The sequence below is a fragment of the Hippocampus zosterae genome, chromosome 8 (assembly GCF_025434085.1).
Source record: "Hippocampus zosterae strain Florida chromosome 8, ASM2543408v3, whole genome shotgun sequence".
Lineage (NCBI taxonomy): Eukaryota > Metazoa > Chordata > Actinopteri > Syngnathiformes > Syngnathidae > Hippocampus > Hippocampus zosterae.
Window position 1 is genome coordinate 20042492 of NC_067458.1, and position 11335 is coordinate 20053826.

The following is an 11335-nucleotide window of genomic DNA, read 5'->3' on the forward strand; positions in this document are numbered from 1 at the left end:
ACATATACACACACACACACACACACATGCACGCACACATACACTTGTGGGGTCTTTTTTTAACAGTTTCCTTTCAGGTTACAGGTGAGTTTACATGCCGCAGGTGATGATAACTAATGTGTATGAGTGTGTCATCATCCATCCGACCATCCGTGTGTGTCTGTGTGTGTGTGTGTGTGTGTGTAGCAATGCTGCCCAGCCTTGTTCTGCACCGTACCTCAATTCGGCCCTACCAGAGGGGGTTTCACTGCGGTGACTCCAGCCTGACGTACCCCTACAAGAACAGCACCGTGCCCTCCTCGGTGCTCACTTCTGTTGGGTTGACACTGCCCGTGGTGTCTGTAAGTGGCCCAACCCAGCAAGGAGCGCCCCTGCCCCTGCATTGGGGAATAATGGAAGGCAGAAACAGGGTGTGGGGGGTAGGGAGGGGGTGTTCTTCAATCACATTTGCACACATTTGAAAAGTTTTATTGAAGAACAATTAGTCACAGGCCATTGGATGACATCCTCCGGCCACCCACTTCTGCCATATCCCATGAGCCCCTAGTGCCAGGACGCTCCTTGTGCTTTCTCCTGTTTTTGTTTTTGTTTTTTGTCTGTGTCACTGACCTGGTGCTTTCTCTCTCTCTCTCTCTCTCTCCTTCTTCCTGTCTTGCTCTCCCTCTCTCTGTTTTGTAGCTAGCCTGCCTTTCCTGATCATTGAGACTAGCACCATAAAGCCGTACCAGCGCGGGTTTTACTGTTCGGACGAGTCCATCCGCTACCCCCAAAAAGATGGCGACACCATTAGCGATGCCATGCTTTGCGGTGTTGGCATTCTTATTGCCATCATCTCTGTAAGTCGACCTCAAAACTTTGTTTTCTCCTTTAACTTGAGTCTTTTACCCCCCCCCCCCCCAATTAGCCCGCAAATTACAGCAGCTTCACCTTCGTTTAGTAGACAGAGATGGGAACGAGAGTCATTGCGACTTGGATTCGAGGCAACTTGAGTCACTGTTTTCATGACATGTGACTTGACAAAGACTAAAAGACTTGAGACTCGACTCGGAGAGGGACTTAGCGACTCGGCGCTTGACTTGACTTGAGACGCGAGGTGGTATCGGAAGAACCGTTTTGTCTTTTCTCTGCATGTGAGACTTCATGTTGACGTACAAGACTTGACTTGACCAAGACAAAATGACTTGAGACTTGCTTCTGCGACTTGCTAGCGCAAAGTTTAAGACTCGAGACTTCCACGCGACTTGAAAATGCGTGACTCGATCTCCCATCTCTGCCAGTATGTTACCATGCTATAAATGTGCTTTACATGTCCTCCTCCTTACATACTTCCTCAATCATACTTTCATCCACTTTGAATCATCCAATTGTCCATTTGTTTCTTATTTGTTTCCCCAAGTGAGTCAGCGGTAGTGAGAAAGCCCCCATCCCTGCCTCAAGCGTCACCGAGTGTTTCTGTGTGTGCTTGCCAAACACCAAAGAGTTTGGGTTTTTTAATGAGTTCCTGAACGGGTCTCATAACTCCCGCTCGGACTGTAAGCTGGACCTCGATCGCCGTGCGTGCGACATGACAGGCGAATTCAACCCATTGCCTCCATACTTGAGTTGCTAGTAGCGCACGTTAGCTTGAAGTGGAACTCCTGTTCCACTCCTTTTTTTTTTTTTTTCGGAGAGGGAAGGGAGAAAAGTGAGTGGGGGGAGTGGCAGGGTTAGTGGAAACATGTTATAATGACATGCGGTGGGCTTTGTATGTGTCAATTAGTGGCACGTGGTTAAGCTAGCTCGATGATCTTTACAGCACAGCCTCCCATCCAAAGTTCCCAGACTGAGACACGCACGTAGCGTACAGTATTATCGCCCGAGCTCAGCTCTTCTGCTTTTTAGAACCAGGAGTGCGTTTTTTTAGAATCAGGAGCGCGTTCACGTGTTGGCAAAACTGGCGCGTCTCGCGCCAGCTGCGCTCCATTAAGCGGCGCCTGCCGCCATGCCGCTGGCGCTCCTTGAAGTCGACGCGGCGTATATACTGCGAGGGAATTCCCTTGTGAGCCCGTCGCCGAGCGTCCCAGATAAAACCCTTTTTACACTTGAGAAGACGGAAAGTTAATGTTTACAGTCCAAATAAACGGAATAAAAAGACCGTAGCAGCCTACCGGGATTCTATCATCTCTACCGATTCACAGACAAAAGCACAAACGTCAATAAACGTGCGTGTTTGTTTGCTCTGGCGGTGAGCCTGCCAGCTGACCACCCATCAGGGATAAGTGTGTTTATCGGGCCTAACACACACTGTGCTCGTATAATACACAGCATGTACCTGATAGGACGTCTGAAGCCCGACAAGACGGTCAGGGCAATGCTCTGCAAGTCAGAGACTGAATCCTTGTGCTGGGGGAGGGGGAGGTGGTTGTAAAGATGGAGAGCGGCCAGCCTGTCAGTCGGGCACCCCTGGAGGTTCCGACGTGATTGACAGGCACTGTGGCTCGACGGCTAGTTTGGTCTTAAGGCCTCCTCAAGTACAGACGGGGTCTTTTCATGGAGCCTTAGGCTATGTAAAACCACTTTGGTTGGAATACCACAGCAATCACAAGCGGAGGGGTGGGGGCTGTGGGGGTTGTCCACCCCAGCTTCGACCATTAGTCCCGTTTAAGCACCATCAAAGTCAGACCATTCATGGTAGAGATATTAAGCGCAGACGTGAGGATTTTCGTACAGTAGTCCTTTTAAGTGTACCTAAAACGCTCTTTGTCCGTTTCGGCGAACCACACCTACAAAACACACCGAAGGGGTTTTCCTCCTTCCACCGCCTTGGCTTCCTCCATCTCCATTAAAGCGCCCCCCTCCCTCCCCACGTCATTGTTAAACCTTCGTTAATCATCTCTCATCGTATCCAAACTGCCTGAGGGAAAGGCAGGCCATGCTCATTGTGTTTCTATGTGTGTTGTCGTCACTCTGCTCGCCTTTCTTGCATGAGTCAAACGTCACAGCGCATGGTCATCTGCTTCGAGTAAGGCTTCGGCCAGTCCTTGTAGAGATCAACCCGTCTTCTCTTTGTAGATTGTGATCGGCGAATCCTACAGGGTTCACCAGCTCCACGAAGGGACTAAGTCCTTCGTGGGAAACCCTTACGTGGCGGCCTTCTACAAACAGGTTAGTCCTGGAACCTTAAGCTTTAAGGACGACGACGACGGGTGGTTGTTCCGAGTCAAAATGTTGCGCTTTGCCGTCCCCGTAGATAGGCGTGTTTATCTTCGGTTGCGCCATCAGCCAGTCGTTCACGGACATCGCCAAGGTGTCGGTGGGCCGCATGAGGCCGCACTTCCTGGACGTGTGCAAGCCGGACTTCACCGCCATCAACTGCTCGCTGGGCTACATCACCGAGTACGCCTGCAGCGGCAAGGAGAGTGACGTGCAAGAAGCGAGGTGGGTTGAAACGCAGCGGCTGGGATGGATTGGAACTTTATATTCAAGTACAGGAGTACCTCGACTTATGAAATTTAGTGGTACTGGAAGAAATTTAGTAGAGACGTGTTTTCCATGTAAATGACCTAATCCGTTCCAACCCTCCCTAAAATTCAGACATAAATCTTTTCTAAAGCATGAAAATGCATCAAAATATGTAACAAATACATGTTACAACCAGATTATTACACAATAAATGAGATTTGTGCATAATAAAACAAAGAATAAACTTTTTTGCTCTCTTGAGTTCACGTTCTCTCTCAGAAGTGTTTTTGCCTGGCGTTTTGGAAAGAACTGATCCGAAGATGACTCTTTTGGACATTTTATCACAACAAATTGCACTGTATCGTATCGGATCACATTGATTTGAACTAAATGTGTATCGCGTCGTATCACATCGTGAAGACGGTGAAACGTATCGCATCGTGTCGCCAGAAAATTCCATGTATCGTTTAAGTATCGCATCGCTGGTAGTGCATCGAGATGTGTATCGAATCGTCCTCAGTGCTGAGATTCACATCCCTAGCATAGACGCATATCTATCTATTTATTGATCTACGCGCATTTCGTAACATGAAAATCTCATACGAAGAGACGTTTGTAAGTAGAGGTACCAGTGTATACACAAATAACACGATCTTCTCTTGAATTTTCCTTGATTTCTCGATCGTTGTTGTAGTCCTTTGTCTTCGGTATGCCTTTCTTCGGATTTCTTTGGTTAGGAATCATGCCACCACCTTTTGTTGCCAAAACCCTTCTAATGAACTGCGATATTCCTCTCCACAGGAAGTCTTTCTTCTCTGGACATGCTTCGTTCTCCATGTTCACCATGCTCTACCTGGCAGTAAGTTACCCTCCCGTGTATATAGTTTGAATGATGTCAAAATAAAACAATACTTCATTGATTGTAGCCATCATGTTGGTTGGAAGGCGGGGCCACCGGAATGAAGTGGAGGGCGGGGCGAGGGGGACAAACATTCTCCTCTGAGGGATAGATGGATACACGTCAGCTGTTTTCCTCAGGGCAGCTGCTGGTGCACTCCACACCCCCCCCACCCCCCTCCACTCGCGTCCCTCCACCCACCTGTTAATGGGTGGAGGAATCTCATGCTTCCACAAATCCAAATTATGCGCGCACACACATGCCCTTCACATGTTCCATGTGTTGGAAAGTCCGGAAAAGAATGGAGAAGACACTGCAGGAAACTCAGCTGTTCCGTGTTTAGAGAGGAAGTTTAAAAAAAAAAAAAGGCAGAGCAGGGCATGTGACGACTGACCTGAGATACACTCAGATTGTTCATTCATCTGCCGAGCCGCTTGATCCTCACTAGGGTCGCGAGGGTGCTAGAGCCTATTCCAGCTGACTTCGGGCAGTAGGCGGGGGACACCCTGAATCGGTTGGCAGCCAATCGCAGGGCACACAGAGACGAACAACCATTCGCACTCACACCGAGGGACAAATTTTAGAGTGTTCAATTAGGCTACAATGCAAGGTTTTGGAATGTGGGAGGAAACAGGAGCACCCGGAGAACACCCACGCAGGCCCGGGGAGAGCATGCAAACTCCACACAGGGAGGCCGGAGCTGGAATCGAACCCGGTACCTCTGCACTGTGAAGCCGACGTGCTAACCACTGGACTACCGGGCCGCCACACTCAGATTGTATAATATTCAAATGCAATAGTCTTCTCTTATTTTTGTCACAGAATAAAAATCCCAGAAAAAGACAGCCCGCAGTCTCCTATCAAATAAACGTGTCGCCTTATCGAGTCCAAAAAGAACATTTTGAATATCCTTGTTTTCCCCTTTTATTGTGTTTTGCCAGCGTTTACAAAAACAGAAAATCGCCCGCAAACTGAAGGCAAGTAAGGTTGAGCTTTATACCAAAAGGCCACTTGAAAACTACTCCGCTGAAGTGTGGCCCCGCCCCCAACCGCCCACCCAGGAAACAAGATATAACAACCACGTCTGATGTGGTCGGAGCGGAAATTTGAACATCCTCCAGAGATTTCGCGTTGGCGATTGTCCCTTGTGAGGTTTTATCCAACATGCACACTGTTTATCTCTGTTTCGCATAAAACCTTCAGTAAAAGAGCCAAACGTTTTCTTGGATAAATACAAAACAAACATGCGCGTGATATTTGGGGTCCTGACTACAGCTAGTCCGTTTTCTCTCACCCTGGTGCAAAGACGACGAGGGGGGGGGGGGAACAAACCCACATTCTCATTCTTTCTCCTTTCTTGTGTGTGTTTTCATTGAACACACTCTTTGAAACAAAGCAACGAGAGAGGGGGCGGGGGGAAGATGTGACCGGAATGGCCTGGATGGGCTTTTCGTGACTTTCCTTTGTGTTTTTTTTTTTTTTTGTCTGCCTCTGCTATATGAATCTGGGAGCCTTGATTTTATTTTTTTTCCCCCTCAGAATCATATATCGTGTCGTTACATCCCTTATCTTTAAGCATTGAGTATGTGTAGACATGCCGATACCAGCCACAGATACTTAAACCAAAGACAGTCTGACATCCTGACAAAAAAAGGTATGTGACTGAAACATCCGTCACACTCGGATCATTTTTTTATCAACCCTCGTTTTTGGCCTCACCCTCTCTCACCTCAACAAATGACCCTTTTGAGTCGAGAGATTTAGGACGTCAAGCGCCAGGGCTTGCCAGCTTGCCGCGGCCGGCTCGTCCTCGCTCCGTCTACCTGAGAACCGCCGCACAGGAAGTCTGGAGTCGAAACAATCCCCGACAAGACCGGGAGGGATGGGAGGGATCCCCTTCCTCTGATTCCGAAACGCAGCAAAATTAACAATGATAGAGTGTCCGAAAGGAAACGCGGCAGGAGCTTTTACGGCGGTCCGCGCCTAACCAAGGACTCTCGGCTGGCGTGGAGGCAGCTGCGGCTGTCTGCGGATATTGTTAGCATGACTGATTAGAAGACGCACACACGTCAGGTTTTTTTGGACCGGGCGGACCTCGGCGGAGGCTTTGCCCACTTCTGTGAGAAACAGGAAGTGAAGGGTAAACGAGAGGATGTCTGAGGCACCTCATCTGACCTCAGCACTTAGCGCTTTGCAACCCGCGTGGGAATACGGCGGTAAAAACCGGCACCGATCGTGACCCAGAACCTCCTCGAGAGCCGCATCCGTTTTCCTCAATTCGGGAGAGAAATGGTTGAAAACGGCGTACATCGGCGGGGATGTTTTTGCGGTTCTGTTTTTTTTTTCTTTTCTCTCCCTCTGGCGCCGATGTTTTGACAGCTGGCGCGTACAGCCATGAAACGGGGGCCCGTCCAGGTCACGGGCAGTTGAGAATGTTTGAAGCTCCGCACTTCTCCTCGGCCACGTCCACTTTGATTCGGTCTAGACGGCGCGCGGCCGCAATAAGTTGGGCGGCGCGTGCAGGTGCCGGGTGAGAAAGGCCAGGCGAGAATACGTAATGAGCGGGCGGCCGAGCGACCGCAGTCGCTGCCGCGGGGTCGACGGGGAAAAATTTAAGTTGAAGCGTTCATTTCGCCAATGATGACAGTCTGGTAGAAATTTGCTCTCAAGAAAAGATCAAGTCTTGGATATAGGACGAGTTCTTGAAGTACGCAATTACTTGGACGGTAAAATCCGGTCCCATGGTGGAATCTAGGTATTTCCTAGACCAGCGGTCCTCAAACTTTTCTTTCCCCCTGCGGACCGGTTTCATGTCAGACAATATTTTCAGGGACTGGATAAATAAAACAAAATAATAATATTGTGGTATTTTTGTCATGAACACGTCCGATCTGGCCGCAACACTCTGGTCGCTATGGTAACATTTAAAGGTGCCATCAAAATAAGATACACTGCAAATACAAAGCGCATGAAAAATATCGATTCAATATCGCCGCATATTACGCAGATTGGGAAATGTAGCCTTGTTTTTCTTGAAAGTCGCAGGCTTCTCTTCTGTCTCCTGGCTGGGCCTTTTCCCCTTCCTGAACAAAAACTTTGTTTTTTTATTCATTTTGCTAGCTCCTAGGTTTCATTTTAGTGGTGACCTGTCACGTGACCGAAAAGCGCGCCTTGACTTGCATCAAGAGTGACATGCTGTCGATGGATGTAATGGAGAATCCGGTCATTTAAAAAATAAAATAAAATCTTTCAGATGCTAAAATGTATAAAAACAGAAATAATGTAAGTTATTCATTCTTCATCATTGTGCAGACCGATAACAAATGATCCACGGGCCGGTACTGGTCCGCGGCCCGCGGTTTGGGGACCCCTGTTCTAGACTTTAGTCTATATCAGATGCCAAGTGTAAAAACATCATTTTTTGGGGGGTGGGGGGGGGGGGTAAAAAACTTACAAGACATCACCCTTTAAAAAAAAAATTCTGTCCACGCTGTCCCACGCCTTTTCCCGCCTCCAGCTCACACAGTAATGTTGAGCACAACGTTTGTGTGAAATATACTGTCCAGTATTGTCATATGACGTCATTTAAACCCAGTCTTACTTGTTCCTTTCCAGTTCTATCTCCAGTCTCGGTTCACGTGGAGCGGCGCCCGCCTCCTGCGCCCACTGCTGCAGTTCACCCTGCTGATGATGGCGTTCTACACCGGGCTGTCGCGCGTCTCCGACCACAAGCACCACCCCACCGACGTGCTGGCGGGCTTCGTGCAGGGAGCCCTGGTGGCCTACTTCATCGTGAGTGTGATGATAGCGTAACATTGGGCTTCAGGAATGAATCGAGTCATATATTACTGAATGAAAGCAAAACGATCTGTCAGTTCAAAAGGAAAATTGGACTTCCATCCATCTATCCATATGCAAACTCCACACGGGAAGGCCGCAGCTGGAATCAAACCCGGTATCTCCACACTGTGAGGTCGACGCGATAACCACTTGTTCACCGGGCCGCCTGAATGTTGGACTTAAAAAAAGTAAACAAATGTGCATTTGGACGAAAATTAAATATATTTTTATGAATAAAAAGAATAACTATTTCCTCAATTAGTTGTTCACGCTACAGTAAGATTGATGAGACAAAGCACTTATTATACTATAAGTTAATACTTATTATTACAATATAATAATAATATTATAACAATAATTTTTTCCCCCCAAATCAAGTTTGCACACTAACAAATTGGATCACAACAGAATTTGCATTATTGATGGGTTACGTTGTGAAAATGTAAAGTAAGATGGTTGTCGCCGCTTGAGGCATTTGCATCCATCACAACAACGACAACACACACTTCCACACTCCTTTTTCCTCTCCTTTGCGGCTTCTGCACCCCTCGGCAGCAAATAGGAAAGGAGCGAGCCGGTTAATGAAGAACACATTGTGTGGAGTTTGTTTGCTTATGTGTGTGTGTGTGTGTGTGTGTATTGTACAATTGAACTGCAATCAATGCTCGTGGTTCACTCAGCTCTTTGGACAACATCACCCTTGACATTTGGACATATCAAAAATGGTTGCGCGGATCCCTCGTTATGTATTCAGATCGACCTCACACCACCGGATAATCGCTCAAGATCATCAAAGACATCAGACTATGTGGCTGAAAATGACTATGACACGCAGGGGGGTGGGCGGAGCAACCGTCTACGTGTTTATTTTGGCAGAAGACATGAAATTAAAGTCTGGAAACCCCCAAATAAAAAAAACAATATACTGTATATACACTTCAGATATGTTCTACGTATTGTTGCGAGACACTGTCGGCATTTGCAAACAATGTTTTTGAATATCGTTGCCGCGCATTCACTTCCTGTGTGACGCGGCGTCCTTCATGTGTCTGCCCTGACATTTCAATTGTGGTTCGGATGCACGAGTCGAGGCATGGCCGGCCGCACACACACACACACACACACACACACACACACAAGCACTTACAGTAGGCTATACATGAGGGGCCGCATTGTGCGCACAGGAAATGGTGATAAGTTCATTACCGTGACAGGTTCAGGGGGTGAAAGTTCGTAGGTTTCAGCAACACAGCTGCCTCCGATGGGAAAAGTGTCTCGATGGCTTCTCATGATGTCTCATGGGTTGGGGGTGGAAGGGACACACAAGACCCTCCCCCTCTGAGTCTGAGCACTGCCAGAAATACCGACGTAATTGCCTATATTGATAGTTTCATAGATGTAATGTAGATTTAATAGGTGTAAATTGACGTAAAATATGACCCCCCCCCCACCAAAAATTATTTTTACTTATATTACAGCAATATCCTGAAAAAAATAAAAGGCTTACAGGGTATTTGGTTTAATAAAAGTACTATTCACACCAATTATTTTACTACTTTCCTATTAGCCAGGTCTTTGGTGGCATCTTTAGGCAGTTTCAAAAAAAGTATTACCAAAAAAAAAATAATAATAATACTGCGATTGGCTGGCAACCGATTCAGGGTGTCCCCGCCTACTGCCCGAAGACGGCTGGGATAGGCTATAGCACCCCCCGCGACCCTAGTGAGGATCAAGCAGTTCGGAAAATGGATGGATGGATGGAATAATAATAATAATAATAATAATAATAATAATAATAATAATGGAAATTGGTGCGTTTTTCAAGGAATAATTGTGGATAGGTTGCACAGGAAAAAAAAATTATTTGAGTGGAAAAATACGGTATGTTTACATTATACAAATACGTTATTTCTTTTTTAACCAAGTCATACTGTGATTTTCCAAATTTCTAAAGTTATTTCAAGTAAAAAAGATACTATACGGTTAAAAAAAAAACGTAAAAACATTGAGCCCGATTTGTGTTGAGATCAATTTTCTGCTAATCGGTGGCATTAGCAATACAGGTTGGTGATGCCAACAGTACAGTTTTCTTTTCAAATTCAGAGCAAATGAAGAGGAACACGAAGGACCTTGTGGACTCACATCCATTTTGTTCATTGTGAATTACAACTCGGCTCCAGTTGATTATTTATTATTGCTATATTGTGGTACAGTATCTTTCTTTAGTGAAGTCTCAAACGGATGCCGCGAATAACGCCAATGCCCCCCCCCCAGCTTTGCACGCCATCGATCACACGCATTGTAATGACGCCACTCACCACAAACTCATCCGTGCACACAAAGACGCCCTTGAGCCGCATAAAGGAAGCTGTGTGATTTGTACGCCTGATGTCATCCGCCTGGCGAAGGTCACTCGTGAAGGTCATTACAAGGTCAGCGAATGTCAGGCTGTAATTGGAGGGAATTTTATTGTTCGAGCAGTGACTAAGAAGTGCAGTTTCGTGGGTTTTTGTTGCTATAACTTTCCACACTTCCTGCTCTCCGAGACCTCATTTCCTGTATGATGTCATCCCGATCGCAGGAAGCGATTTCTCCTCCGCCATTCTTTCCTCTTTCGTCATACAGCCAGTTGTGGCCAATGTGGTCGGATGGTGTCGCGTAATTGGGGATTAGCCAGAATATCCATTTCATGTTTGGGCGAGCAGCTCTCAAGTCACTTCCGTCTGGCGGATTAGTCACCTGCTCGTGCTCGAAATGAGAGCTTCGCAATATGTGAGGTCATGCAGATTTTACCTTGATGCTTTGTTAGCAGCACACCCGGCAGACGGCAGGCACCCGGGTATTGGCTCATTAAGCTGCATAAATAACAAGCAAGCAAAAATCGGATCGGTGTCTATATTCTGTTAGCCCTTGGCAAAATGTTCATTGTTGTTTAAATATTATTTTAGTCAATCATTTTTCATTGATTAAAAAAAATTATATATATATATATAAAACATTTAGGAGCCAGCTGAGGTGGCTCGGGCATCAGGTTCGGATGCCTCCTGGACGCCTCTCTGGTGAGGTGTTTCAGGCAGGAGGCCGCAGGGACGACCCAGGACACACTGGAGAGACTGTGTCTCCTAGTTGACCTGGGAACGCCTCGGCATCCCCTGG

The 11335-nt window shown here is 47.0% G+C and overlaps 1 protein-coding gene across 2 annotated transcripts in view; it reads left to right on the forward strand.

Annotated features, from left to right (window-relative positions):
• Window positions 1-11335, forward strand: part of plpp3 (phospholipid phosphatase 3) — a 30785-nt gene that overhangs the window by 18515 nt on the left and 935 nt on the right. The window contains exons 2-6 of one of the 2 annotated variants that reach the window (XM_052073191.1): window positions 187-341; window positions 3052-3144; window positions 3230-3417; window positions 4243-4300; window positions 7955-8131. In XM_052073191.1, the coding sequence (XP_051929151.1) occupies window positions 187-341; window positions 3052-3144; window positions 3230-3417; window positions 4243-4300; window positions 7955-8131 (671 nt within the window). Of the gene's footprint in view, window positions 1-186; window positions 342-678; window positions 837-3051; window positions 3145-3229; window positions 3418-4242; window positions 4301-7954; window positions 8132-11335 lie in introns of both variants that reach the window. The other variant, XM_052073189.1, reaches the window with a different exon arrangement.